The following is a 27,618-nucleotide window of genomic DNA, read 5'->3' as shown; positions in this document are numbered from 1 at the left end:
ACGGTTGATGTTTTCTAATCTGAGTGTATTGCAATATCTTTGTCCACATAATTGACACCTACCAAGTCATAAACTCACCTAATTCATGTAAATCAATCTGCAAACAGATTTATTGTGTTACTACAGTACATATACTTATGACATGTACAATTGTAAAAGGTGCTTCAGTTCAAGTTCCCTCTGTACCAATAATGGAAAACATGAACAGTAATTGGCCCAACACAGTTCTACAAAACTCTGCTCATAATCAGGCACCAATAGTTATCCAACACTCTGCAAGTAAAGCTCAGGTTATGCATACCCTGCATTCAAAACAGAAACGATAAAAGAAAATCACGTTTATTTTAGTTTACAAAATAAATTTGTTTTTACAGGCTCATGAGTATGATAAAATCAGAATTTCAATAAAAGTACAACTGGAAAAATTAAAATGACAATGTTTGCGAGCAGAACTTAGTGACCTTAAATAGGCATTCAATGACTTTACTTCTAACAAATAATTTCCCAATGTATCGTGCCCCTTCATTAATTTACAGAACTGGAGCCCCACTGCATACTTTGTAACTCAGTAGTACTTTTGAATGGTGCAACTATGGCATTCAAACAATGCTGAAAAAAGTTGACCTGGAACTAAGACAGTGAGGGATACAGCAGCAGAATTAGTGGCATTTTAAAAACAAGTCTTACATACTCTCTCACTGTAATCATTAAATTTTAGCTAGGGTAATTTAACCTTCTTTCCAAGTAAAAATGCAGTCTGCTGAATGCATTTCTGAAAATCAGAAACAAATGAGACCCTGTAGCTTATCCATGTTCATAAATTCAAAAGCTTGGGTTGGAGGTGGATGTCAAGTCAAAACTACACCAACATCCTACACTATAATCATAACCTCCATCTTGTCCACTATTTTGATAATCCTAAAACTACAACCAAACCAAAAAAAGCTACAAGATCAGTAATGTTTTTTTCAGCTGGCCGAGGGTTAAATTTTGACAAACACAGACTGTAGATGTTCAGCAATATCAAAATTTCTTGACTTATATGTACATACACACACAAACAACTAAATGTAATGAGTAAACCGGTACAGTATCAGGTGGTTAAAAACCAGAAATCATCAAAATGACAAAATTACTTGAAAAATGTCACAATTTTCGTGAAAAAATTAATCCAGATCCATGCGCAAGAAACCTTCGTGTTTGGTGTCAGTGGATATTTGAACGCCTAATCCCTAAAACTCAAAATTGCATTAAAATAACAACAGATGCAAAGAAATGAGTTATAAGGCACTTACCAGTGTTGAGATTCACCCAATGTTTATGAACCTGTTGGGGTCGAAAGAGTCAGCAGAACCCCTTGGTTGAGAGACTACTCTGTACATTGTATACAGAAGTACGATAGCCAGAGTAGCAATTATATTTTAAAACACTCATGAACTGTGAATGAATTATTTGGACAGTCCGAACGTCAACATTTTGCGAATAAGTCCCATTTTTCTTAAAAAAAAAACATTTCTTCTGAAGAAGATTTCTTCTCAAATCACAATTTTGCTTCAAACTTTGCATAAACCAAGAACAAGAGGATGAAGTATTTATTAATCAGTCATACCAAACCATATTAAACAAGAATTCTGCTGGAACCAGAACATCTTGAGAACCAAGGGACTAAAAAAAAAGTCCCATGACGCACTGATCACTTGGATGCTTTATGGCTTTGCAGTAGCAATATTAATCTGCTAGGCTATGGCCGAAGCAGGGATGTCAGATGCAACACTGTCCAATGGCTGCCAATGGCAATTCATTAGGGCATCGTAGAACTCCTCACTCTGTTCCATGAACTGTGCATTTGCTTCTTCGATATCCAAGTGAGGAACTGGATCTGGAACATAAGTGTGATAGCATTTCAATTCACAGTACACAGTACTCTACAAGTCAAAGAAATCTCATAACTCATAGCACAATTTTTATACACTACTGTGAAAACTTCTTAGGGCACAGTGGCCATAATATCACATCAATAAATCAAAATTCAAGCTTTTCTCTTCACTTTCCTTTCCCTCTTCTGACATTTGTAAACATATCAGTTTCCTTTTCCACAGTTCATACCCAACATTGCCATTTGAGAACCTGCCTTGTCATTTATTTCTCACCATCTCTCACGGTAATCTTTTCTCCTTTGCTTTTTGCTTTCGCTAACATTTTAACCATCTGAGTTGGGAATATCGAAACAGGGTAGAAACTGTGGTTCACTGATCCTACTCTGCACTGTGTTAGCCACAGCAGCCCTATCTTTTTAATCCCAATTTCCTTTCTGTTCTCTTTGCTCTGCTTGGTATATCTCTTAAACCTGCTTTGTGATGCTTTTTGTTTCTTCTGAGAATGAGATTATCAGAAGCTGATCTGGGAGAACTATGACGATGGTGTTGGGGAAGTGGATGCCTGTGAAGGAGCACCCAGTGGATAATGCAAAATAAAAACTAGAGATTTTGACTTCAGAGCTTCCTTCTTTCATAATATATCCAAGATCAAAAGACTATGCTTTCCCTAAAAAACTTTTCAGCCCAAATCATCAGTGAAAGTTCGTATTCCCTGCCCGCAAGTAATCTTGTTAACCTCTTCAGGAGCATTCTAAACATATTTTAACTAGGCATCAATCTCCTTCTCTTTGACGAGCAAAATACAATCAAGTGTCTTCCTGGTAATGTCGCTAGCATTGAGAGGGTCACTGAAAAAGAAAGAAACTGACTTCAGATTATATACAGCAAAACAAGCTGCAACGTGGACATGCAGTCTATTGCAAACAAGAGATCAATTTAACAGCACATTTTTCCTTAACAGAAAAACAGTGAAATACAACAGACCATACCTCATACAGTTACAATACTGACAGTGCTGTTAATTTATCAAAATCTGATGCATCATTGCACCCCTTCTCTCGTGTGCAATGTGACAGATTTCTACTTGTAATTCCAAACTCCATTTATGACTTCTATTGCTAACCTAAACAGGTTTTCTGAGGTCAGCATTGTTTGCGTCTTTTAGTAGTATGCAACCTGCTGCAGTGGAGTAGCCTCTTGTACTACCAAAATCACAGTAACATTGGATGCTAATGTCAAAAATAATGCATAGTCATTAGTGGACAATATGAATATCCAGGCCCATATTTTATCAAATATATTCAATATCCACCAATATTCCTGGTGGTAAATATCAAAGTAGTGGAATACCTCTTCTCTTTTATCCCAATGTTCCACTTATCACATGAAATGCAAGACATTCCTCTGTGGGCAGCATGCTTAGCTTTAAATTGTAAGGTTCTGTGTTCAGGTCCCACTCAGAGGACTTGAGCCCAAAATCTAGGCTGCTAATGCATTGCCGCACTGAGGCAGTGCTACGCTTAAGGTATTATCCTTAAAAGAAAATGAAAGATTTGCAGGGCTACGGGGAAGAGTGCAACTAAGCTGATGGCTGTTTCAAAGAGCTGAAAATGGCTTTATTCAGTGCTTTACGTTTCTCTGAAAGTGGGTGGTGAAATAGCAAAAGAATTGACCAACGGAATGAAGTGGAACTTGTGACCTATGTATTCCAATTGTGCATAGCAATCATGGAAATCAACATATTAGTTGTAAGAGCAAAAAATGCTGGAAAAACCCAGGTCAGGCAGCATCTGTGGAAGGAAACAGCGTTAATGATTGCTCATCATTGGTATAGTGAATGATGTTTAATTGTCCCCTGAAATGTCTGAGCTAGCACCTCAGTTCAAGGAGAACTGGGAATGGACAACAAATGTCAACGTTACCAGTGATGTCAACATCACATGAAAGAATTTTTTAAAAAATCAGAACTGAGGGAAAATAGAAATGTAGGAGTTGAAGATGGAAGGTGGAGGGGACAGGGAGAACAAAGGAATTCTGTGGAACGGTGGAGGCTAGAAGAGATTAATTAACAATAGATTTCAAGATGCAACAACCAAAGAGAGATGTTGGAAAGATTCAAGAAATGAAAGTTGCGTTCAAGTGAGATGTGATTGCCACATAAAAACTGCCTGAATTGAACGCGGAGGGAACAGGAATAAAAACCAGATATCATTATTCCAATAGAACCAAAGAAAAGGAAACAAAAACACAGATCAAGATAGAGGCAGATTTATGATCTAAGGTTGTTGAACTCAACGTTGACTCATGAAGGCTGTAGAAGAGACGAAAGACAAGGTATTGTTTCTCGTGCTTACATTAAGCTTCACTGGAACACTGCAGTAGGCCATGGACAGAAAGATCAGCACCGAAGTAAGGCAGAGCATTAAAATGACAAGCAACAGGAAGCTCAAGATCGTGCTTGCAGACTGAACGAAGGTGTTCTGCAAAGTGGACATCCATTCTGCTTATGAAAACAAGGTGTGGAGCTGGATGAACACAGCAGGACAGGCAGCATCAGAGGAGCAGGAAAGCTGACGTTTCAGGTCTGGACCTTTCTTGAGAAAGGGTTATGACCTCCCCGATACACTGGAGACCACAGAAATTGGTTTCTGAGCAGATTTCATCAATGTTAAGTCACCAGTCTCCAAATGTTTCCTACGCTGACCTACACTATACGTATCTACACATGCTTCCTAGTTTGAACTAGCCCTCAGCCTGCCTTTCACTCACGGACAAGGGTTGGTACCCTGCTTCATGCTCCAGTGTTGTGGGAGTGCACAAAACATTGCTACATAAAATATAAAGTTCAACTATTTCATCAGTCTTTTGGTTAGAGATCACAAGTAAGCCAAAGAGCAAGGCCTCCCACTCTAGGTCAGATCATTTGGTCAGATTATGAGACAATTCTGCCATTGCATGTTAGTAGCTGCCATGGAACCAAGGCTGAGTGTTAATAGCTACAAGCACCCTTTAAATTTTTATGCTATTTTTAATGATTGATGTAGCCTTTGAGGCCTGATTCTTGCTCATGAGCAGAGGCCAGAGCAATCTTAAGAAAAGGTGAGTGAAGGCTATCTCCTGAGATAGCTCTATGCTAGAGCATATCCTCGAGCTCACAATGAACCAAGCATAAAAGATGCAGTAATATTCTTTTAGAGTCCAAGGCTAACACCACTGTATTATTGCATCTCACTGCTTAGGCACCATCATGTGTAACAAGTTCAGAACTGCAGCTTCCTTTAGCAATATGTACTCCAGAGAAACTGAGAGGTGGTGATGAGTCGTTACAGTGCAGTCGGTATGGTCCCTGCCTCCAAGCTAGAAGCTTCAGATTCCAGTCCCTCTCTAGGATTTGATGGCCAAGAAAGCTATGTCCATAACACAGTCAAATAGGTCGAGTATCACCTGCAAATCCTGTCAAAATAAGCCAACGGCAGGCAGCGTGAACATAAGTGACTCCAAATGAGCCATCTGTGGAAGGCAATAGCAAAACACTGCAGTACCTTCACAAGCAGAGCCATGGGCCAACACAGAAGAGACAGAAAGACAGAAGGAAAGTGGAGGGAACTGAAACATTTTAAAATGCATTTTAAGGAAAATTCATAAAAAGCAAAAATAACAAAGAAAGATTATGGAAATGAGGAAAAAAATCTAAAGAAGCAAATTTAAGATGGTGGGGAGGAGGCAAATTCATTGTTTGATCAATGCAGTCAAATTTTTAAAATTTGCTGTAAATATTTTGATCATTAATCTTTTGCTGTGACAGCCAGTGGCTGTTGTTGACACTGAAACTAGACCTGTAATGTAGAAATGAGCATTTAGGTACTTGCAGTGAATATCAATGCTATACTGTTCTCCATTAAATTCTCCAATAAAAGTGAAGAGGGCCAGACTGTGAGACCGATTGTTAGAAAAGGACAGAGTGTCACATTCAATCACTGGTTGAATTCCATTCATTGTCAACCTGAGAGCTGAATGCATGCTTTCTAACTAACTCACCAAAACGATGAAATAATTTGTTCACATTACTCAAACCCAGGCACTGCCAAAACAGGAATATTGGCCCACTATTATACTGTTGTTTTCTTTATTCGTTCACAGGATGAGGGCGTTGCTGGCTAGGCCAGCATTTATTGCCCCATGCCCAGAGGGCAGTTAAGAGTCAACCACATTGCTGTAGGTCTGGGGGTGAATGTAGGCCAGACCAAAAAGGATGACAGTTTCCTTCTCTAAAGGACATTAGTGAGCCAACAAGGTGTAGAGCTGGATGAACACAGCAGGCCAAGCAGCATCAGAGGAGCAGGAAGGCTGACGTTTCGGGCCTAGACCCTTCTTCAGAAAAGATGGGTTTTTCCCAACAATCGACAATGGATTCATGGTCACCACTAGATTCTTAATTCCAGATATTTATTGAATTCAAATTCCACCATCTGCCATGGCAGGATTCAAACCCAGTTCCCCAGAACGTTATCTGGGTCTCTGGATTAACAGTCCAGCGATAATACCACTAGGCGATCGTTTTCCCTTTGACTTTAACTACTTGTTTCACCTCTAACATGGCTACAATCAGGAGATCCTGGATATTCAGCCATTCATGACTCTCCCACAAGGCGACAAGGGAATGAAGGGGCACCAGAAATAAAGTTTTCATTGGAGACACAAACTTACATTGTCTCGTCAAGCCAAATGCACCCCTTGTCAGCAGAACATGGAACAGCACTGGTGATTGTAGTCGTGGAGAAGTTCTTGGCTCTGTCCACCCCATCCTCCTGGCTGAAGGAATATACCCGGAAAGGAGAGTCCTTGAGCAGGAAGAGGCATATTCCCATGATGCACTGAGCCAAATAAGCATAATCAGTGCATTAATGAGGTAGTTCCGTTAAAGTTCCTTTACAAAGCACAGGGGCTCTATTTGGCCAGCACAGTACATGCTATGCCTATTGTCTATAATTAATTTTCAATTTATATTTATGCTTATAGAAAATAGCTTTAAGCAACTGCCAAGAATTTTAGGTCTGTGCCAGAACATACTTCCACATGATTTTTCTTTAAAAATTTCCAAGTATTAATGTGGTTACCCAAATAGTTTTACAGATTATGCTTAAGTACTGTTAGAAAGAGTAACACTGAGCCATACAGGTCCAAGATTTGATCTCAATCCGAGCCAGGGTTATGGTCAGGGTGCTAAAAGCAGCCTCCCTGGTTAGAGAGGGGAAAAATATCAGCCAAGGTTTTCCACTCCTAATCATTACCCAGTGCCTCTTGCCGAAAAATGTGAGAGTGTGGACGACAGGATTGCACTTAGTGGTGACGTCCTCTCAACTAAACAGCCTGTTCAGATCCACATTTTAGGAATAGCTACTTGGTTGAGATACAAATCGGGTAGCTAATGTGCAAGGAACTGCAGTGCAGTCAGTAACTTCAGAATAAAAGTGACAAAAAGGGGAAGCAACAATTGCCCTAAGCACTTCCGTATATCAACGTTAATCCCAATTTCACAAAGTTCCACTCTTCTTGAAATATACTAGAACAGTCTCAATTTGCACAGCTCGAACTATATAATAGTCCTGTAATACCTGGTCTGTTACTGATGTGTCTGAATGTTTATGACACACCAGTCATGACATGAAACCAATTTGAACAGAAATAGATTTTTCAATCCCAATGCAAAAAAAAGTTAGTGGCTGTGTTACCTAAACTGTCTTTTAATCAAGTGCTTCAATCTCACACTTAGTAACTTACTATATGCTTTCCTGCATTTTTAACTATAATGCGCCGCAGCAAATCTGAACCATGGCAGATTATAGCCAATGCTTTTCTTTTAGCACTTGTAATAGCTCAGCTGGTGCAATGCAGAGTAATGACAACAGCATGAGTTCAATTCCCACACTGGCTGAAATTATCAAGAAGGACTTTCCTTCCCAACCTATCCCCTTGCCCTAGGCTTGGTGACCCTTAGGTTAAATCACCAACAGTCATCTCTCCTTCTAATGAGACGGCAGACCTATGGTCTGATAGGACAATGATAACATTACAGTTTTTTAGTTGAAACAGCTGTCGAATGTAGTTCCAAACATTCAAATGTAACAATAACAATGGCTATACATTTGGAACAAAGGTTTCTTGTAACTTGAAGGTCTTGTGACATTGAAATTGGTAATAAACAGGGTAAAACATTTTTAAATTATTTAATGTACCCATTTTAACCCTTTGTCAAAAGCTGTTCCTGAATCTGAGTACCAGGCAGTTTAATCATCTATATCAGAACGGAAACTGACTGCCACAAACTCTTTCTTCGATGTTAACAATGAGGCGACTCTCTGACTTTTTGTAGATGAGGCAGCAACCCAAATAGAAATCAACAAGTAAATGTTTTTGAAGAATCAACCTCCACTATGAAAGAGTGTCATCTTCGGCAAGCGTCTCAGCCATAGCAAGTTAGAAAATTAAATCGTCCTGTCAGTTATCAATTTTAATGTATCACAAAAAAATTATCGCACATCAAGAAAAGTGGGTATCTTGCCTCCCTAAATTCAAATTATATGCTGCTGTAATGATCTTCACTGTTACTTTTTCAACTTGTGAGATGTGGGTATTACTGGCTGGGCCAGTGTTTATTACCCATCACTGGTTACCCTTCAGAAAATAATGGTGAGCTGCCTTCTGAACCGCTGCAGTCCATTGCTGTAGGCAGACTCACAATGCCACTAAGGAGGGAATTCCTGGATTTTGACCCAGCAACACTGAAGGAACAGCAATATATTTCCAGGTCAGGATGGCAAGTGACTTGGAGAGGAACTTGCAAGTGGTGGTGGTTTTCACATATTTCTGCTGCCCCTGTCCTTCTGGATGGAAATGGTTGAGAGTTTGGAAGGTGCTGTCAAAGAAGCCTTGGTGAATTTATTTGCAGTACACCTTGCAAATGGTACACATTGCTGCGACTGAGCTATGGTGGTGGTGGGAGTCAATGATTGTGGATGTGGTGCTAATCAAGTGGGCTGCTTTGTCCTGAAAGGTTCTTGAACTTTGTTGGAGTTGCACTCATCAGCTAACTGGGGAATATTCCATTACACTTCTAACTTAGGTCTTGTGGATGGTGGACAGACTTTGGGGATCAGGAAGTGAGTTACTTACTGCAGGTTACCAGCTCTCATAGCCACAGTATTTATCTGGCTAGTCCAGTTTCTGGCAATGACAGCTGCACAATGTTGAGGTTCGAGGAGAGGGGGAATTCAGGGATAGTAACACCCTGAAAGGACTATGGTTAGATTTTCTCTTATTGGAGACAGTCATTGCCTAGCATTTGTGTGATGTGAATATTGCTTGTTAATTTGCAGCCGATGGTCACTGTCAAGGTCTTGCTGCAGTTGGGCACAAACTGCTTCAGTAGCCAAGAAGTCACTAATGGTGCTGAACATGGTGCAATCATTGGTAAACATCCCCACTACTGATCTTATAGTGGAGGGAAGGTCATTGATGAAACATAGAACAGTACAGCACAGTACAGGCTCTTCGGCCCACGATGTTGTGCCGAACTATTATCCTACTCTAAGATCAAACTAACCTGCATACCCTTCATTTTACTATCATCCATGTGCCTATCCAAGAGTCGCTTAAATGTCCCTAATCTATCTGACTCTACTACCACCGCTGGCAGTGCATTCCATGCACCCACCACTCTCTGTGTAAAGAATCTACCTCTGACATCTCTCCTATACCTTCCTCCAATCTCCCTAAAATTATGCCCCCTCATGACAGTCATTTCCACTCTGGGAAAAAGTCTCTGGCTATCCACTCAATGTATGCCTCTCATCATCTTGTATACCTCTATCAAGTCACCTCTCATCCTTCTTTGCTCCAACGAGAAAAGCCCTAGCTCCATCAACTTTTCCTCATAAGACCTGCCCTCCATTCCAGGCAGCATCTTGGTAAATCTCCTCTGCACACTCTCTGAAGTTCCCACATCCTTCCTACAATGAGGTAACCAGAACTGAACACAATATTCCAAGTGTGGTCTAACCAGGTTTTAGCGAGCTGCAGCATAACCTCGTGGCTCTTAAACTCAATCCCCCTGCCAATGAAAGCCAACACACCATACACGTTCTTAACAACCCTATCAACTTGGGTGGTAACTTTGAGGGATTAATGGACATGGACCCGAAGATCCCTCTGTTCCTCCACACTGCCAAGAATCCTGCCACTAACCTTGTATTCTGCATTCAAATTCAAACTTCCAAAATGAATCACTTCACATTTTTCCAGGTTGAATTCCATCTGCCACTTCTCTGCCCAGTTGAAGATATTTTGAGCCTAGGACACCAGCCCGAGGAACTCCTGCAGAGATGTCCTGGAACTGAGATGACTGACCTCTAATAACTATAAACATCTTCCTCTGTGCCAGGTATGACTCCAACTAACTGAGTGTTCTCTCTCTGGGTAGTCATTCTCACCTCATCTCTGGAATTCAATTCTTTTGTTCATGTTTAAATCAAGGCTGTAATGAGTTCAGGAGCTGCGTGGCCTTGGCCGAACCTAAACTGGGGGTGTCACTGAGCAGGTTATTGCTGAGCAGGAGCTGCTTGATAGTTTAATCACTTCACTGATGATCGAGAGTAGACTGATGGGGCAGTAATTGGCCAGGTTGGATCTGTCCTGCTTTTTGTGCACAGGACATACCTGGGCAATTTTCCACACTTAGGTAGATGCTGGAGTTATAGATATACTGGAACAGCTTGGCTAAGGGGTTTTGATATTAATTCAATTTGATTCACAAAAATTTCTAAAAACATAAAGGAATTTATTATCATAGGCATATCAAATGAACCCTTTGAAATAAATCAGATTCTACACCAAAGTTAGTAGGAACTGCCGACGCTGGAGAATCTGAGATAACACGGTGTAGAGCTGGATGAACACAGCTGGCCAAGCAGCATCAGAGGAGCAGGAGAGCTGGCGTTTCAGGTCGAGACCCTTCTTCAGAAATGGGGGAGGGGAAGGGGATTCTGAAATAAATGGGGAGAGAGGGGGAGGTGGATAGAAGATGGATAAAGGAGAAGATAGGTGGAGAGGAGACAGACAGGTCAAAGAGGCGGGGATGGAGCCAGTAAAAGTGAGTGTAGGTGGGGAGTTAGGGAGGGAATAGGTTGGTCCAGGGAGGACGGACAGGTCAAGGAGGTGGAATGAGGTTAGTGGGTAGGAGATGGGGGTGGGGCTTGAGGTGGGAGGAATGGTTAGGGAGGTGGGGACGAGCTGCGCTGGTTTTGGGATCCGGTTGGGGGAGGGGAGATTTTGAAGCTTGTGAAGTCCACATTGATACCCTTGGGCTGCAGGGTTCCCAAGCGAAATATGAGATGCTGTTCCTGCAGCTTTTGGGTGGCATCATTGTGGCAATGCAGGAGGCCCAGGATGGACATGTCGTCCAAGGAGTGGGAGGGGGGAGTTGAAATGGTTCGCGACTGGGAGCTGTAGTTCACCTGGACCATCTCTGATAGCTCTCTCTCCTTCCTGGACCTCTCTGTCTCCATCTCTGGCATCCACCTGGAAACCGATATCCATTTCAAGCCTACCAACTTCCACAGCTACCTAGAATACACCTCCTCTCACCCACCTTCCTGCAAAAAGGCCATTCCCTATTCCCAATTCCTTCGCCTCCGCCACATCTGCTCCCGAGATGAGGCATTCCACTCCCGGACATCCCAAATGTCCTTGTTTTTCAAGGACCGCAACTTCCCCTCCACAGTGGTTGAAAATGCCCTCGACTCATCCCTCACACCCCCTACCCGTAATAACAACCAAAACAGAATCCCACTCGTCCTCATGTACCACCCCACCAACCTCCGAATCCAACGCATCATCCTCCGACACTTCCGCCATCTGCAATCTGACCCCATTACCAAAGACATTTTCCCCTCCCCACCCTTATCTGCTTTCCAGAGGGGCCACTCTCTCAGTGAATCCCTTGTCCGCTCCACATTCCCCTCCAGCCCCACCACCCCCAGCACTTTTCCCTGCAACCACAGCAAGTGCTACACCTGCCCCTACACCTCCCCCCTCACCCCCATCCCAGGCCCTAAGAAGACTGTCCACATCAAACAGATGTTCACCTGCACATCTGCTAATGTGGTATACTGTATCCGCTGTTCCCGTCGTGGCCTCCTCTACATCGGGGAAACCAAGCGGAGGCTTGGGGACCGCTTTGCGGAACACCTTCGCTCACTTCGCAACAAACAACTACACCTCCCAGTCACGAACCATTTCAACTCCCCCTCCCACTCCTTGAATGACATGTCTATCCTGGGCCTCCTTCATTGCCACAATGATGCCACGCGAAAGCTGCAGGAACAGCACCTCATACTTCGCTTGGGAATCCTGCAACCCAAGGGTATCAATGTGGACTTCACAAGCTTCAAAATCTCCCCTCCCCTGACCGCATCCCAAAACCAGTGCAGCTCGTCCCCGCCTCCCTAACCATTCCTCCCACCTCAAGCCCCACCCCCATCTCCCATCCACTAACCTCATCCCGCCTCCTTGACCTGTCCGTCCTCCCTGGACCGACTTATCCCCTCCCTAACTCCCCACCTACATTCACCTTTACTGGCTCCAACCCCACCTCTTTGACCTGTCTGTCTCCTCTCCACCTATCTTCTCCTTTATCCGCCTCCCCCTCTCTCCCTATTTATTTCAGAATCCCCTTCCCCTCCCCCATTTCTGAGGAAGGGTCTCGACCCAAAACGTCAGCTTTCCTGCTCCTCTGATGCTGCTTGGCCAGCTGTGTCCATCCAGCTCTACACCTTGTTATCTCTGTACTGAAGTTACTGTGAGCTGGACAAAATGAGCCAACTAGGAAGTGGGAAAAGTTGATCTAGAAGCAAAACAATGACTTAGTTGATACAACTGTAAAGTCAGTGTAGGAGCTGTATGAGAAATGGCTGTAATCCAGGAAAATTGTGATGGCAATGATTTTACTGGGGGAGTATAAAAATGAACTGTTTTCAATGAAGATAACAGAGAAATATAATGCATATAATGTCACATTTATGAATTTCTTCTTATCTGGCACCTTTCACCTCACATTATGAAGATGAAATCTGCAGGAAAATCTGGGGTCAGGGTACTTAGGGATTTCTTTTAATGGTTTAAAGAGGGAGTAACACCATATGAACATCTCATCTGAGGATAAGCTGTTACATAACCAAGTGTTGTAATGAAGGTCTACAGCAATCAATAGGGTAGGTCCAGAACATGCAGTCTAATGACAACTACTGAAGGAGAGTTAATGACAAAATTTAAGACCAAATTAGATAAACATAGGAAACAGGAAAGTATTACAGGGTATTAACTAAAGGGTAAAAGATTGAGATTTAATAGCTCTGAAGTGGAACTAGTACCAAGAGATATAATTAGCAAAATACCCTTCTTCTTGCTGAAACATTTATAAACAGGAGGACAGAGATTGAAAACAGTGATCAGGCAAATGCCTTTCTCTCAGAAGGTGGACTGTCCTTAGACCCCTGCCTAAAAGGTGGTGGAAGCAGAGTCCTTGAATTTCGTTCAAGCAGAAGTAGATAGATTCTTGTTAAGCAAGGTGATTAAAGGTTATCAGGGCAGGCAGGAATATAGGCCTGAACTTACAATCAGATCAGATATTTTGGATTGATACAGTAGACTACAGTGGGGTGAACTGTCTACCCATGCTCCTAGTTTGTACATACATAGGGTTTCTTTTTGATAAATATCATCCAGACAGCATGTTGAATGAGTGAGAATGGAAGGTAAGTAATGTTGGGAAGCAAAGATAAAGAAAAGTACTGAGGGAGATGGACTTTGCTATGGACTACCATAGAATGACTTTTTATTTAAATACCTTCTGGACCATTCCTCAAAGTGGAATAAATTTAACTTTCCTATAACATACAAGGCCTACCAAAGTATAGTGTCACATAAACCATCTGTGTAAGGTCTGATCATAACTGCGTTTGAACAATAAAAAGAGAAAACTTTTAACAATTGTACTTACCTTCCAAAGCGTCATCTCCTACTTCTTCATAATTCTGCAAATGAGTCATACATAAGTGAGTACCTTGTTTTAAAATCAGATGATCATAGAATCCCTACAGTGTGGAAACAAGCCCTTTGGCCCAACAAGTCCACACCGAACCTCAGAGCATCCCACCCAGACTCATCCCCCTATAACCCACCTAATCTACACATCCCTGGGGGAAATTTAGCCTGGCCAATTCACCTAAGCTTTGGACTGTGAGAGGAAACCGGAGCACCTGGAGGAAACCCATGCAGACACGGGGAGAATGTGCAAACACCACACTGACAGTCGCCCAAGGCTGGAATCGAACCTGGGTCCCTGGTGCTGTGAGGCAGCAGTGCTAACCACTGAGCCACCTTGCCGCCCTAAATGATAATATACTGTAGTTTATTTTAACTCCTTGTCCAACTCTTCATCAAAAATACATTTTAAATGATGTTACCAATGGTTATCCACAAATGCAGAGGCCCATATGAAGTCATTGCAAGTAGTTTAAAGTACTATAAACAAATAGTTTAATCAATAGACAGGAGAATCTTTGCATACAAGAACTCTGCAGCAACAAAGCGTTTTACCAAGGTCAACAATAAAATGCAAGGTAGCCAAAATTTGTCACTACTACAAAACTTCTACACAGGATCAAGAAGCCAATGAAAATAATAATAGGAAAAGTGGTGTTTCATTACCAGCAGGAAAACGTGTTTGAACAGTGCAGTTTTAACACCACTCCCTGTACCTTCAACCAACTTTACATTGTCCATATATTTAACAGAAGCAGTGAAGGCATTTAGTTGGGATTCAAATCTATTTAACCCCAAAACATACAAAGAAGATGCACAATAGAGACTGTCCTGTAGATACCAAGCTCACAGAGATGAAGGAACTTTCGAAGTGCTCTCTACTTTTAACATAAACAGTACTAAATCAAATTACAATTGAAGAAAGTTTGTCTCTTCATTTGTTACCCGCAGTGCTGCATTAATAGAACCGTTGGCAAGCTGGGACAGCATGGTGGCTCAGTGGTTTCCTCTGGGTGCTCCGGTTTCCTCCCATAATCCAAAATTTGCAGGTTAGGTAGATTGGCCACGCTAAATTGTCCATGGTGCCCAGGAATGTGTAGGTTAGGTGCATTAGCCATGGGAAATGCAGGGAAAGGGTAGAAGGATGGGTCTGGGTGGGATGTTCTTCGGAAGGACTGTGGACTTGTTGGGCCAAATGGCCTGTGTTCACACTGTGGGGATTCTGTTTAAATATTAAACTTATAAGCAAAGTCTAAATAACTCACTCATACTTGTTGCACTTGAGATTCATTTGGCCTCTAAATTGTGAAATAACTTCAATAGTGAACAAATAGCTTCAATTTATAGACTCTGGTTTTGTAATTTCAAATTGCAGATAATAATCCTTTCTATTTCACTCTGTGAATTATACAGTAGTGTATGAGTAGGTGGATGGGGAGAATTAACATGAGGTAGACAATAAGGGCAAGATCAAACTTCAGCAAGAGAGAGTTCAATCTGAGAGAAATTAAGGAGACAGTATACCTAGATGCTACAAAATAGTCTTTATATCACAAATTTGACAAGACATTGTTTCTTGGTTTTCATTAAGCTTGTCAACATAGAGTGACATCTGTACAAGTATGGTGAGAGGGAGCTGGTGGCTTATATCTGTAGATTTTCAATGAGTTTACCTGCATAGTGCTTTGTGTATAGCCATATTGTTGGTAGCTGTAGCTGTAGCTACCAGTGTACTGATCATACCCCCACTGAGTATAGTAGTTCTGGTACGGCTGGTAATACTGGTTGTAGCTGTAGGTATACGTCTGACTGTAGTCTGGCGGCTTCACTACACGATTGCTGAAAGTTAAAAGTAATTAAATTTGTTACAACAAGGCAGGGTAATTCAGTAATATGTAAAATAAACAGATGCAAACTCTTCCATATTGTTACTGCTGACTTCATATTCTATCTGCCAAAAAGAAACAAGCAAGCAATTGTGTTTGAAAGAGCTGTGCTTGTGGGAAAAATCACTGCTAGGTGAAACGTTGTAGTCCATGACTAGCAATTCAATTAATGTACAGCTCTTGTTGTAAACAGCAAGTTAATCTGGCAGCGTCTTCCATCATCAGGGGTGAGAATTCTGAAAACACTGAAAAATATCCTTGCAGATGAATGACAACCAGCAATTTGGAGTGGGGCATGAGATAGAGCTGTGTCACCTGTTACCTGGTGCTGAAAGATCACTAGAAAATTTAAAAAGGAAACAAAAATTTTCTTTCTTAACATTTGCTGGAAACATCTGAGTGTTAAAGTGAAATAACATAAGTAGTGTCATAGATCCGCAGACATGATCAGCTGAGCTCTGGCATCATGCATTTCTAACTCCCACTAACAAGTCGTGCAACTGCACATGCACGTAATGTCACAGTGTGACTGAGCATGCACAGGTTGATCACAATGGCCATTTTAGCATTGGGAACATGGACTCCAACTTAACAGTTGTAACTCAGACTGCTGGCAAAACAGACCACCCAGTTCAGTCTTGACTGCAATTTTACCCTTTTGAAATTTAGATTCAACTTTGATATTCTACATGCTTATTTTAAACGTTAAATGTATTAATATACAGTAAATTCCATTCATCTGCTAAATTAACAAGATTTCAGAATCTCAATTCCTTTGCCATTAAGTTAATGTTAAATGTTTTGGCTGAGCAAACAGTGATACTGAAACACATTTGCTTAAGTACAGAATTTTTTCCATAGATTCGAATGGGTCATTCAACAAAAATGAAGGTTCTCACTGCATGAGGCAAAATTCAAAGCTCCTCAGGAGGCTTATTCCAGTGTCAAAATAAATATTTATCCCTCCATGAACATTACAGAGAAAGATTCTGGTCATGTATCACATCACTTTTTGTGGGACTTTGCAAGATGCATATAGGAAAAGCAGTTCCCTACATTATATCAGTGACTACAATATAAAAATAACACACACCTTTCATAATAGTAAACTAAAAGCTGCCCCAAACAAACTTAATAACTGGCCTGTTTTAACTAGAAACTCCTCATATATCTACATATTGATTTTTTTTAAATATAAAGAATACTAAAGATTCTGTCTGAACATCAACAGCTCCATCCCTTTTTAAAGTCTCTTTAGGTGCCTTGACTTCTACTTCTCTCACAAGGAATCCATTGGCCTTGCTTTTTCTTTTAAATTAAGAGAAAGGCTCACTGGCATTTTTTTTTATCTGAAGCTACTTTAGCATTGTTTTCCAGGTCTGTATATACTCGCATTTTATGCCATTCTTAACCACTGATTATCAATAACAGTTCACCTAAATGCACTGACTGATTTAGTATATAACTGCAGGTGGCAAAAACATTTGCCTGAAATTAGGAACTTGTATTAAGAGTTCAAAGATACTGAAATAGACATTTTTAAAAACGATTTATTCAGCGAAATAAATGTAAACACAGACCTTATAAAGCTTATATGTAAGCACATATTTTTGTACAACAACACAGTTGAGCTACTTAGTGTGCTACTGCGAATAATTTATTCCTTTAATTACAGTTCTGTGAAATAAAATTGGGATGTTTCATGGAGTGGTCCACACGTAGGAACCTTGGGAAAGGTGCTAATGGTGGGGGAAGGACAGAAACAGAATTAGTAACCAGATTTTAGTGAGCTAATAAAACAAAGGAGAAAAGAATACAATAAACTTTATTGACTTTCCTTAAATGGAGCATATCTTACCACTGCAATGGTACAGGAACCTATTGAGGAAGTCAGTGGCACTGACATCATTGATGCGTGCCCAGAAGTGGAAACCTGACAACAAACTAGGTACAGCCAAAGCAGGAATGTTCACTGCTGCTTTCAGGAGTGAAAGCAGTAACGATTTTCAATAACGGTGTTTTCCATTCTATCTCTCTCCTCCAGGAGGCTTACGTTTACTCCTTTTTCCTGGGACCAAGATTTCCCCATTTGCATCTTTTGTAAAACATTTCTGCTGGGGTTGGGCAGTGCGTCACTGCCTTTAAGAAGACATGAATCTGCACTGAGCTCATTCTGTACCCAACATTTCAATGTTCGTTCCTACATCTTAAGCACACTGCAAGCATGACGCAGCCCACCACCACCAAGCCTATCAGCATGGATAGGGAGCAAGTCCAACAGTAGCAGACAGGGGAAGTAGCTGTTTGTTTACATGTGAACAATTAATCCAAAGTAGAGGCAATTAGAAGTCTGTTTCTGCTCAGTCATTCAGAAACTGGAATTCCTGTCCTACAACACTCTAAATCTGTGTAAGGGTGCATAGTGTTCCATCTAGTGACAGCAATGGCTTCGATGCTGCCTTCCTTAAATTGAAACTTCTTGTTTCTAGTACTACCAAGTCAATATTAAAAATGTGGTACTATAAACTTCAAAAGTGACAAAGGGATAAACATTCAGAATGAAAGGATAGTGTAGAAAGTGCAACACCCAACTTTTGTGCCTTTCTCCAATGTTGCTTACGTTTTTGGTATTGCCACACTCAGCCTTAAAGCTTTCCCTCCGACACCAATCGCACCTTGGCACTCAGAAAGTGCTCGTTTCTGTTCAGCTTCATCCGAGAACTTCACAAAGCCATAACCTCTGCAAAAGAAATAAATTCTACTGAATTTCTTATCACTGTTCCATTCTTAATCTGATTATTTTCAGGTCAATAACCTTGAAAGAGCTGGAGGGTGAGGATGGAGGTTGGGAGTTAAGGGTTACATTAAACAGAGCATTTGTAATGAATTGCAAAGCTCTGATGAGTTTACAAACTAAAACAAAAGCAGCAGCCTGTGTAGTTTACTTCAATCAATCAAAGGTTAGATATTCTTAGTTCCAGCACTTATCTTCCCGTACTTAAAGCAGATTTATTTTAATTCATAGATAACATACATACTAAAGCAACGAAATCAAATGGAGCAACAAAGTAATCAGTGATACAATAGAACTAGCAATTAAGCAAGCACAGGATGCAAAAACAGTCTAATAGGCAAACCCGTCACTGTTAATATCCTTGGCATACCTAGGGATTGGGGGGTTAAGGAGTGCATGGCAATAAAAGCTACCTTTCCAGGATTACCCAAAAGACAAGACGATATTGAAGTTACATGACTTTTTTTCAGAAAGTGGTTAACTGCAACCTTGCACACAGTTAATGAAACAACTACTGCTGACTGGTGCATTTTTAAAATAAACTTTTCTTTCCTGAAGTCTTTAAGACATCATTGCTGACTACAAAGATAATTGCAAACCTGCATTTAATGTTATGAAACTACAGTCTACGACTAGAAAGGATGAAAAAGCCATTTCAAATGTCTTTAACTTTGGACACTTCTGGAGGAGACATAGTCATCTGCTTAGTGTTTACCCATAAGCAGTGGTCAACAATAGATACCTGGCATGCCGAACTGTGTAATTTTTTATCTTCTGCTTCATGGCACACTGTGCATGGTAGAGATGTACTGTGCTGTTCCATCCAAGCAATCACTTAAAATGCTTTTCAGATATCACAAATATGAACATTGATTATGGTGTCAGATTCTAGACTATAGCACTGTTTGTAGCACAAGGAATGTTGGATGTATTGCTAATGTAAATACACAAGTTCCACATACTTGGAGTTTCCCAGATTGTCCAAAACCACTTTCCCTCCTCTACACGTGGGGTACTTCTCAACAAAAAATTCGTAAAGCATTCCATCGTCCACTTCTGGCGTTAAGTCTCCAACAAACAGGGAATATTCAGGACTACGGAAAATGAGACAAATGTTAATATCCAAGCATTAAACATTATTTTAAAAAGTGAAAAGATTAAATATCAGCGAATTTATTAAAATTATAATAATTGCATTAGAGATAAATTTTTATTTATTTTCTGTAGTTATATTCTGTAAAAACATGCACTACCCATTAGAATCAATTCCATCTTGTTCCCAAAGTCAACCAACTTAAATATCTAACTAGTCTGCTTCGTGGCTTTAAATAATTTTTTAAACTTGTATGCTAGTTTGAATTGTTCATCAGTTTGTGACTCTTGGTTAGCAATACTTAGGTTTGGTAATACACCGTGACTACATTCCTGATGCTTGTCACCACTGTATAAAACTGCATGGCTATATACACAACATCACCTCAAAAATATCCCCTCAACATTTCTAGTTAGGCAATTACTTACATGTATACAGTGCCTTCAATGAAAGAAAACAGCCCAAGATGCTGCACTGGACTGTAAAGGGAGAAACACTGACACCAAACCACAAAAAGGGATAATTAAACGTTTGGTGAAAGAAAAGGTTTTGAAGAGGATCTTAAAAGGAGGAGAGTGAATGAGAGAGAGAAAGAGAGAGAGAAATTAAGATAATTAGGGTGGGAACTCAAGCTTCAAGTTTAGACAGCAGAAGACACAATCATTAACATTGGGTCCAATGGGAAGGGAGATGGGTAAAATGTGAAAAGTTTATGGATGTTGGAAGGTAGTCCACCAGCCAGGATATTGTTCGGATTATTCGATTCTGGAGGAAATAATTGCATGAATGAGTATTTCTGCATCAAATGGGATGAGGTTGAAGCAAAGGCAGGCAATGATGTGGAGGTGGGTCGAAAGTAGATAGAAAGGATATTAAGATCAAAAGCTCAGCTCAGAGTTAAATAGGCCATCAACCTCTCAAACAGTTTGGTTCAGATTAAGACAGTTGCAGGGAGAATGATATAATTGGTGAGGAAATGGAGGTTTTGATGGGAGTGAAGGCAATGACTTCGCACTTTATAGTGTTCAACTCATGCAAATTGTGCCTCTTGAGTGTTGAACTGGCAATCTGACAACACAGAGGCAGTGGGGGTAATGATGAAGTAAAGCTGGGAGTAGCCATCACACGTGTTGAACTGATATCATAGTTTTGACTAATCAAGGGTAGCAAATTGATGAAAAATAAAAGACAGGAAAAAATAGCTCCTTGGTGAATTGCAGCATTAATGGCATACATGAATGAAAACCTATTTCTGGAAATTCTCTATTGATAATGCAGATAAGAACAGCATCAGATGAGGTCAGTCCCACTCAGCTGGAAAACAGCAGCAGTGCGGAGGATGGTGTGGCTGACTGCATCGAAGGCTATAAGGAGTTTGAGAAGGATGAGTAAGGATAGTACACCTTGGCCACAGTCACCATGGATATTATTCATACTTCAGGCATTTCAGTGCTGTTGTAGAAAATCTGATCGGAGAAATGCAGATATGGAGATCCAAGAAAGATGGGCAAGTGTTTGGGATGCAACAATATGCTCAAGGTCTTTAGAAAGGAAAATGCGGTGGAAGTGTGCAAGGACAATGTGTGTTTTTTTGAGACAGAGTGATGACAGCAGGTTTGGAAATGTGGAGTACAGACTTGAGGAAACAGTTTACAATCTCAGTGAATACACGGAAGAAAACTTCAGTGATCAATATTCTAGTAGAAATAGAGAATGAGATATGGATCTTGTGGGGAAAATTATGTCAAGAATAGTCTGGGGTAAACAGCGTGAATTCAAAAGTTTGGAGTAGGAGGGGAAACTGTAGAGATTGGTGTTGCTTTTAAAGGGAAGCAAGTGAGGCAGCAGCAACATCAAAGGAAGAAGTGAGGGACTGACTGAACAGAACAACTGCAAACGATACTGTAGTGAATTACCTGTTATCTGGTTGCTTTCCATAAGTGGCATAGTTAAGCTTAAATCTTCTGGGCTGCTAGCAGAAATAAAATCAATTGTTATAGTACTGTAGTTTGCTATGTTTCATTTAATGATCGACAGTATATCCAAACACTAGGAGTTGTTACTGGCAAAACCACAGGAAATTAACGTTCTGATATTATTCTATAAACAATTTAAAAATTCTTATCCTCACCTTTAAATACCTTCACAGCGTTATATAACACTATCACAGCGGCATATATCTGTGCTCATACCGCTCTCCTGAAACTGGTCCACTCATCAACATTCCAAATCTAACACATACTCTTTTAATCTCTGCACTCTGGAATTCCCAGTTCAAATCTCTTACACCATCCCGCTTTCAAACACGTTAAATATTACTTTCATCCCATTCTTTTAACCCTTCTGTTTACTTTAATTCTGCTTATAATTTTGCTTTTTGTACGGTATCTATTTTAGTCTCTGACATATATGGAGCACTGAGATGATCTTGTAAAATGAGAACGGCTACACAAATGGAATCTATTGCAGAATGCCAGTTGTTTAAACCAACCGCAGAACTCTAGATTCCTTGATTATGTTTGCCACAACCAAAATTAAATTGGGGGGGTGGGGGGGTGAGGTATTACATGAAAAGTCATCAATTTCAATATCTCACTGCAAGTTGGCCACCATCCAACCTCAATTTGAACACCAAAATATGAAATGCTCTGTAAGATACCGTTAGCCATAATTTTTGCAATAAGCTAACCTCAGTATGTGCCTTTGCAAACATTTCTATCAGTTAGTGAAATTGTTGGAATTAAACAGATCAGGGTTATTAGGTATTAAAATTATAGAATGGGCAATCAGAAGATCTGAGCAGAAATAAACATTTGCATTACAAACCTATGTAACAAAGTGCATTACAAACTGTCAAATTAAAAATTTATTCAACAATTCTTCCATTGTAGTCATCTTTTCCTTAACATATTCACCGAACTACTTACAGGTGAAGCACCTGGAAGTTTTTTCCCATTAATCTTAAGTAGACATCGCTCTGCAGCAGCCTGGTCTGTGAACTCAACAAAGCAGTAACCTGCTGGCGTCCTGAAAGTAAAAATAAATGTTAAAACCCCTTAACTAAAAAAAACTGAAATAGCAATCCCAGTTTGAATAATATATGTTAAATGTAGTTCCAACAATTTTCAGGAAGACTTCTATAGAACTAACAAGTAAAGAAAAAATAGCCAAGAGGATCCAAATATTATTTGCTTCCAATTTTCAACCCTTTTTTAAAAAATAACCACCAATAACAAATAACTTGGTTTTATACATCACTTTTTGTCAACTCAGGATACCAATGAAGTAAATCTGTTGTAATGCAACAAATTTCGGCAATTTTCTCATACAAAGATCACACAAACAGCATTTGCATAAATTACCAAAGTATCTTTCAGTGATGATGATTTAAAGATACATTTTGGCGAGGACACACGGAGAAACCTTTGCAATGGTTCCAAAGGTTCTTTTATGTCCACGAACGGGAAGGCAGGGCCACCTCACCTGAATAATTCACCGAAAAGATAGCACATTTCATAGACCATACAGCCTTCTACTCTGCTGAGCAGTATCACTGAGCCAAGACTATTCAGGCTTAGGGAACAATCATGTGGGCAAGAACATTATAATGGTCTTAACAGTTATTTAAATTAATGAAGGCACAAAGGATAGAATCATTGAATCCCTACAGTGTGGAAGCAGGCCCATTGAGCCCACACCAATCCTCCAAAGGGCATTCCACACAGGCCCAACTCCCTACCCAATCCTTATAATCCTGAATTTGCCATGGCTAACCTACACATCCCTGGACACTATGGTCAATTTAACATGGCCAATTTACCTAGCCTGCACTTTGGACTGGGAAAGGAAACCAGAGCACCTGGAGGAAAGCCACAAAGACACGGGGAGAATGCGCAAACTCCACACAGACAGTTGCTCAAGGGTGGAGTTGAACCCAGGAGCCTGGTGCTGTGATGCAGCAGTACTAACCACCAAGCCACCATGCACTTAAAAATAGTGTTGACATAAACTTGTTAACAATTTCATTACTCATTTACTGACTGCAATCTAGGGAAAAGGGAAGAAAAAACATGCCATACCAACAGTGGTATTTATTGTAAGCTTGCATGATTAAGTGAATTGAGTCAATACCCAAGACCAGCACTCTCACCGGAGTCAGAAAGTTATGTGTTCAAGACTCATTTAGAGACTTCAGCATGAAACCTTGGCTTAACACTTCAGCTGCACATCTAAAAGTACACTTTTTTCAAGTACATGAGATGTTAAACCTAGGTTCCATTTGTTCTACTCATTTGATCCAGAAAATCCCAAGACATTATTTAAAATTAACACAGTTAATTCTCTCAAAGCATTAACTAAGAGTTTTCTTTCAATCCAACATCAGAAAAATGAATTAGTTTGATGAACTGCTGAATCAGGCACCATGCTGCTTGAACTGGTTGAACTTGCCACATTTCCCTACTTTATGAAGGTAATCATACTTTAAAAGGTATTCTGTTGGCTGTAAGTGCTTTCATATTTTCTTTCTGTAGCTCATAACTTTTATTTTTAAAACACAGTAGTTATAAAAAGAAAGTTGTTACACAGTCAACTCAAGTGAACGAAATTTGAAAATCCAATTATTACACTGTTCAAAGGCAAGGCAGTATTTCTACCTGTAGACTACAAGGTCCAGGTTCAAGTTCCACCTGTCCCAGAGGTGTGTCATAGCATGTTTGAACATGTTCATTCAAATAACTAAAACTTACCTTCTCAGGTGCATTTCCCGGAATTCAGTTTTATAACAAGTCTCCAATATGTGCTGGCTTTTTAGTCCTATCACTCTAAATCGTTCATTTTACTAAAGTGTGAATGGCAAAGCACATGCGCACTCATTGAAAATAAAAGCAATGAAGTTAATCAAATGACTAAATCAAACAAATTCTGCTAAATTCACAGATATGATCTAAGATTATGAATATAACAACAGCCTTACCCAGTCACTCGATTACGAATAATCTTTACACTTATTACAGTTTCACCCATTGTGGCAAACGCTCTTGAGATAAAATTTTCATCCATGTAGTTTTCCAACTGGAGAATAAAGTACAAAATGAATCCAAGCATTATTTCAGTGCGCATCAGTTTAATGGGATGTACATTTGAATTGAAGCAAACAGTTTCAATTTTAGATACTGGAAGAAATTGTTTGCTCAAAGGCAGCTAACTGGCAAATTGTTAGAAAGATTTGAATGTTCAGAATGCAGCCAAATGCTGTAGGCCAAGTTTACCTTTCCTCATCCTGATCCATTGTTTCAGCATTATTGTTCAAGAAAATAACTTAGCAAGGATTTGGTTAAACTGCACCAAATAATGAAGATCATTCTCCCATGAAAACACCGACCCAACATTCTCAACTGGCGATTCCCTTGGGTCATATATCTAAGTACAGGTGGATATTTTCAAGTCACAGTCAATTTGGTTCCTAGCCAGACTCTGGGAGGCAACTTAAAAGTCCTCTAAATTTTGCTCATACTTTTGATGTTGTCTATTAGAGTCATAGAGATGTACAGCACAGAAGCAAACCCTTCGATCCAACTCGTCCATTCCGACCAGATATCCTAGATAAATCTGGTCCCATTTACCAGCATTTGGCCCACATACATCTAAACCCCTCCTATTCACGTACCCATCTAGATGCCTTTCAAACGTTGTAATTGTACCAACCTGCACCACTTCCTCTGGCAGCTCATTCCATATACACACCACCCTCTGTATGAAAAAGTTGCCCCTAAGGTCCCTTTTACATCTTTCCCCTCTCACCTTAAACCTATGCCCTCTAGCTCTGGACTCCCCACCCTGGCGAAAAGACCTTGTCTATTTACCCTATCCAAGAATTCTCTGAACTCTAGCATAAGATTTACTGTAAATGACAGAAAATTAATCAGTGCCCACCTAAAGTGTTGTAACAAGCTTGTGTACATAAAAAAAAAATTTCAAAACAGATTGTTCATTTAAAAGCCTGCCTTCCCAACAACTTGGGTCTAACAAGCCACTAGATTGAGCACAACTGGAGGTGGTGATTAAGGCAGGCCTTGCTGAAGTTTAAAAAATGTACACTCGCCAGGAAAATCAAAGTGATATCTGACACAACATTGATCTTCCAAGACAAGAAATAAGAACATACGTAGCCAAATACTGTAGTCCCTTATTCCTGCTCCACCATTCAATACAATCATGGCTGATCTTTGACCACAATTGAATTTACCACTCAATCCCCATATCCCCTAATTCTTGAGACAAAAACATCTGTCCTTCTCAGTCCTGAATAAACACAATGACTGTATGCATTGCCTTTCCAGGTAACAAATTCTAAAGATTCACAATCCTCTGAAAGAGGGAGACAATTATATGTCAGAAGGAAACTTTTCTGTGTATCACCAACAGCTGATTGATGAACATTAGATTCCTAGTCATAAACATCAGGCCATTCACTTCAAAAATGTTGATGGCAGTAACCTACACTCCAGAGAGAGACTGGGAAATATACTATGACAGTTCGCACAGTGTAAATGTCCCCAACAAAACATGATGTTAGATTTCTCAGAGGAAGCAAAGGAGAAACTACACAAGTTGTTTAAAAACATGTAATTTGGTACAACGTACGGTAGAGATTATTTCCCTTCAAATGTTATCACTACAAATCTGGAAGAATTTAAATTTAAGCAATCAAGATAGCTAGAATAAAATACCAGGTTCATTTATAATCATCATGAAAATATCAGATATGCTTTAAAAAACTCATCTATGCCACTAATTCTCTTCAGGGCAAGAAACGTGCTGTCCATGCCCTGTCCAGCCCCATGTGTGACTCCAGACCATTAGAAATGCAACTGATATTTAGGTGCCCTCTGAAATATTCAATTGTTGACATCTCACCACCATCCAGTGAAAGGCAATTAGGAAGGAAAATAAATGCTTGCCAGGTGCCAACTAACTTCAAATCCCCAAAACAACATTTTAAAAATAAAAATTGGAAATAAAGAATTGTACACCAATGGATTTGGTAAACAATCATGTTATGTTGTTGAAACAGATGATGAACAAAAAGAGACATGCCACAGAACCTTTCAGTTTTGTAGTCATCACGGCAAATGCAAGAATGCCCGTTTTTAACAGATTATAATTTATATTAAGACGGGAAAGGGTGCAGCTTGGTAATTACACACTATAGAAGTCATGGTTACTTTTCTAGTACATGGTTATAGTTATTGACTATAAACTTGGACAACAATGTTTTTCCAGACTTCTCCAGTTCAGAAGAAGGGTCACTGAACGTTAAATCTATCTCCACTCCACAGATGCTGCCAGACATGCTGAGTTTTTCCAGCAATTTGTTTCCGTTTCTGATTTCCAGGACCCGCAGTTCTTTGGTTCTTGGGCTAGCCATGTCTGCTTGGTTCAGAGGACCTATGTGGTCTCTGCTGCAGGAGACGAGTCACCCCCAACCCCCGGGGTTCTCCGGTCCTGACCACCCGGGGCCTCTGACTGCCCTCACCTCTTAATCCCCCGCATCCATAACCCCTGGCAACACGGCGCCTCACACTTACATCGCCCATCCACAGACTCCGCGACATCTTTATCCCGACAGTGGGGAATCTCCACCACCACCCTCCTCCCCCGGAAAAAGAATGTGAAATTAAATGATCTTTTTAAAATGATTCGACCGGCTCCAAGACGACGACAAAAGTCGATACCACAAACTGCTAACCCCCAGAGTCGGACCACCTCTGACTGCGCTCGCCTTGCGAGGCCTCAGCTGCGACCTTCTGGTGCCGCCACATCACAGCGCCACCCGCAGGATCGGAGGATTCTCCCGTACCGCCAACA

General features: G+C 40.4%; 1 protein-coding gene across 3 annotated transcripts; it reads right to left on the bottom strand.

Moving 5' to 3' along the window:
* Positions 1-82: 82 nt before the first annotated feature.
* On the bottom strand, positions 83-27,571 carry LOC109913459 (tRNA selenocysteine 1-associated protein 1). 3 transcript variants are annotated; one of them, XM_020512972.2, is made up of 10 exons: positions 27,339-27,571; positions 24,725-24,822; positions 22,677-22,776; positions 21,666-21,721; positions 19,619-19,750; positions 18,483-18,602; positions 15,650-15,815; positions 13,933-13,966; positions 6,585-6,751; positions 1,765-1,879 (listed from the first exon to the last, which is right to left on the bottom strand). In XM_020512972.2, exons 1-9 carry the CDS (start codon positions 27,363-27,365, stop codon positions 6,615-6,617), a joined length of 870 nt encoding a protein of 289 aa, XP_020368561.1. In that variant the 5' UTR covers positions 27,366-27,571; the 3' UTR covers positions 1,765-1,879; positions 6,585-6,614. The 3 variants fall into 3 exon arrangements, with proteins under 3 accessions (XP_020368559.1, XP_020368560.1, XP_020368561.1); XM_020512970.2 differs by lacking the exon at positions 6,585-6,751 and having other exon boundaries at positions 83-1,879; XM_020512971.2 differs by lacking the exon at positions 6,585-6,751 and having other exon boundaries at positions 83-1,879; positions 21,666-21,718.
* Between the last annotated feature and the right edge of the window lie 47 nt (positions 27,572-27,618).

The sequence above is a fragment of the Rhincodon typus genome, chromosome 27 (genome assembly GCF_021869965.1).
Source record: "Rhincodon typus isolate 14 chromosome 27, sRhiTyp1.1, whole genome shotgun sequence".
In the NCBI taxonomy this organism is placed as follows: Eukaryota; Metazoa; Chordata; class Chondrichthyes; order Orectolobiformes; family Rhincodontidae; genus Rhincodon; species Rhincodon typus.
The sequence above is the reverse complement of the archived record's forward strand: the minus strand, read 5'-3'. Positions and strand labels throughout refer to the sequence as shown.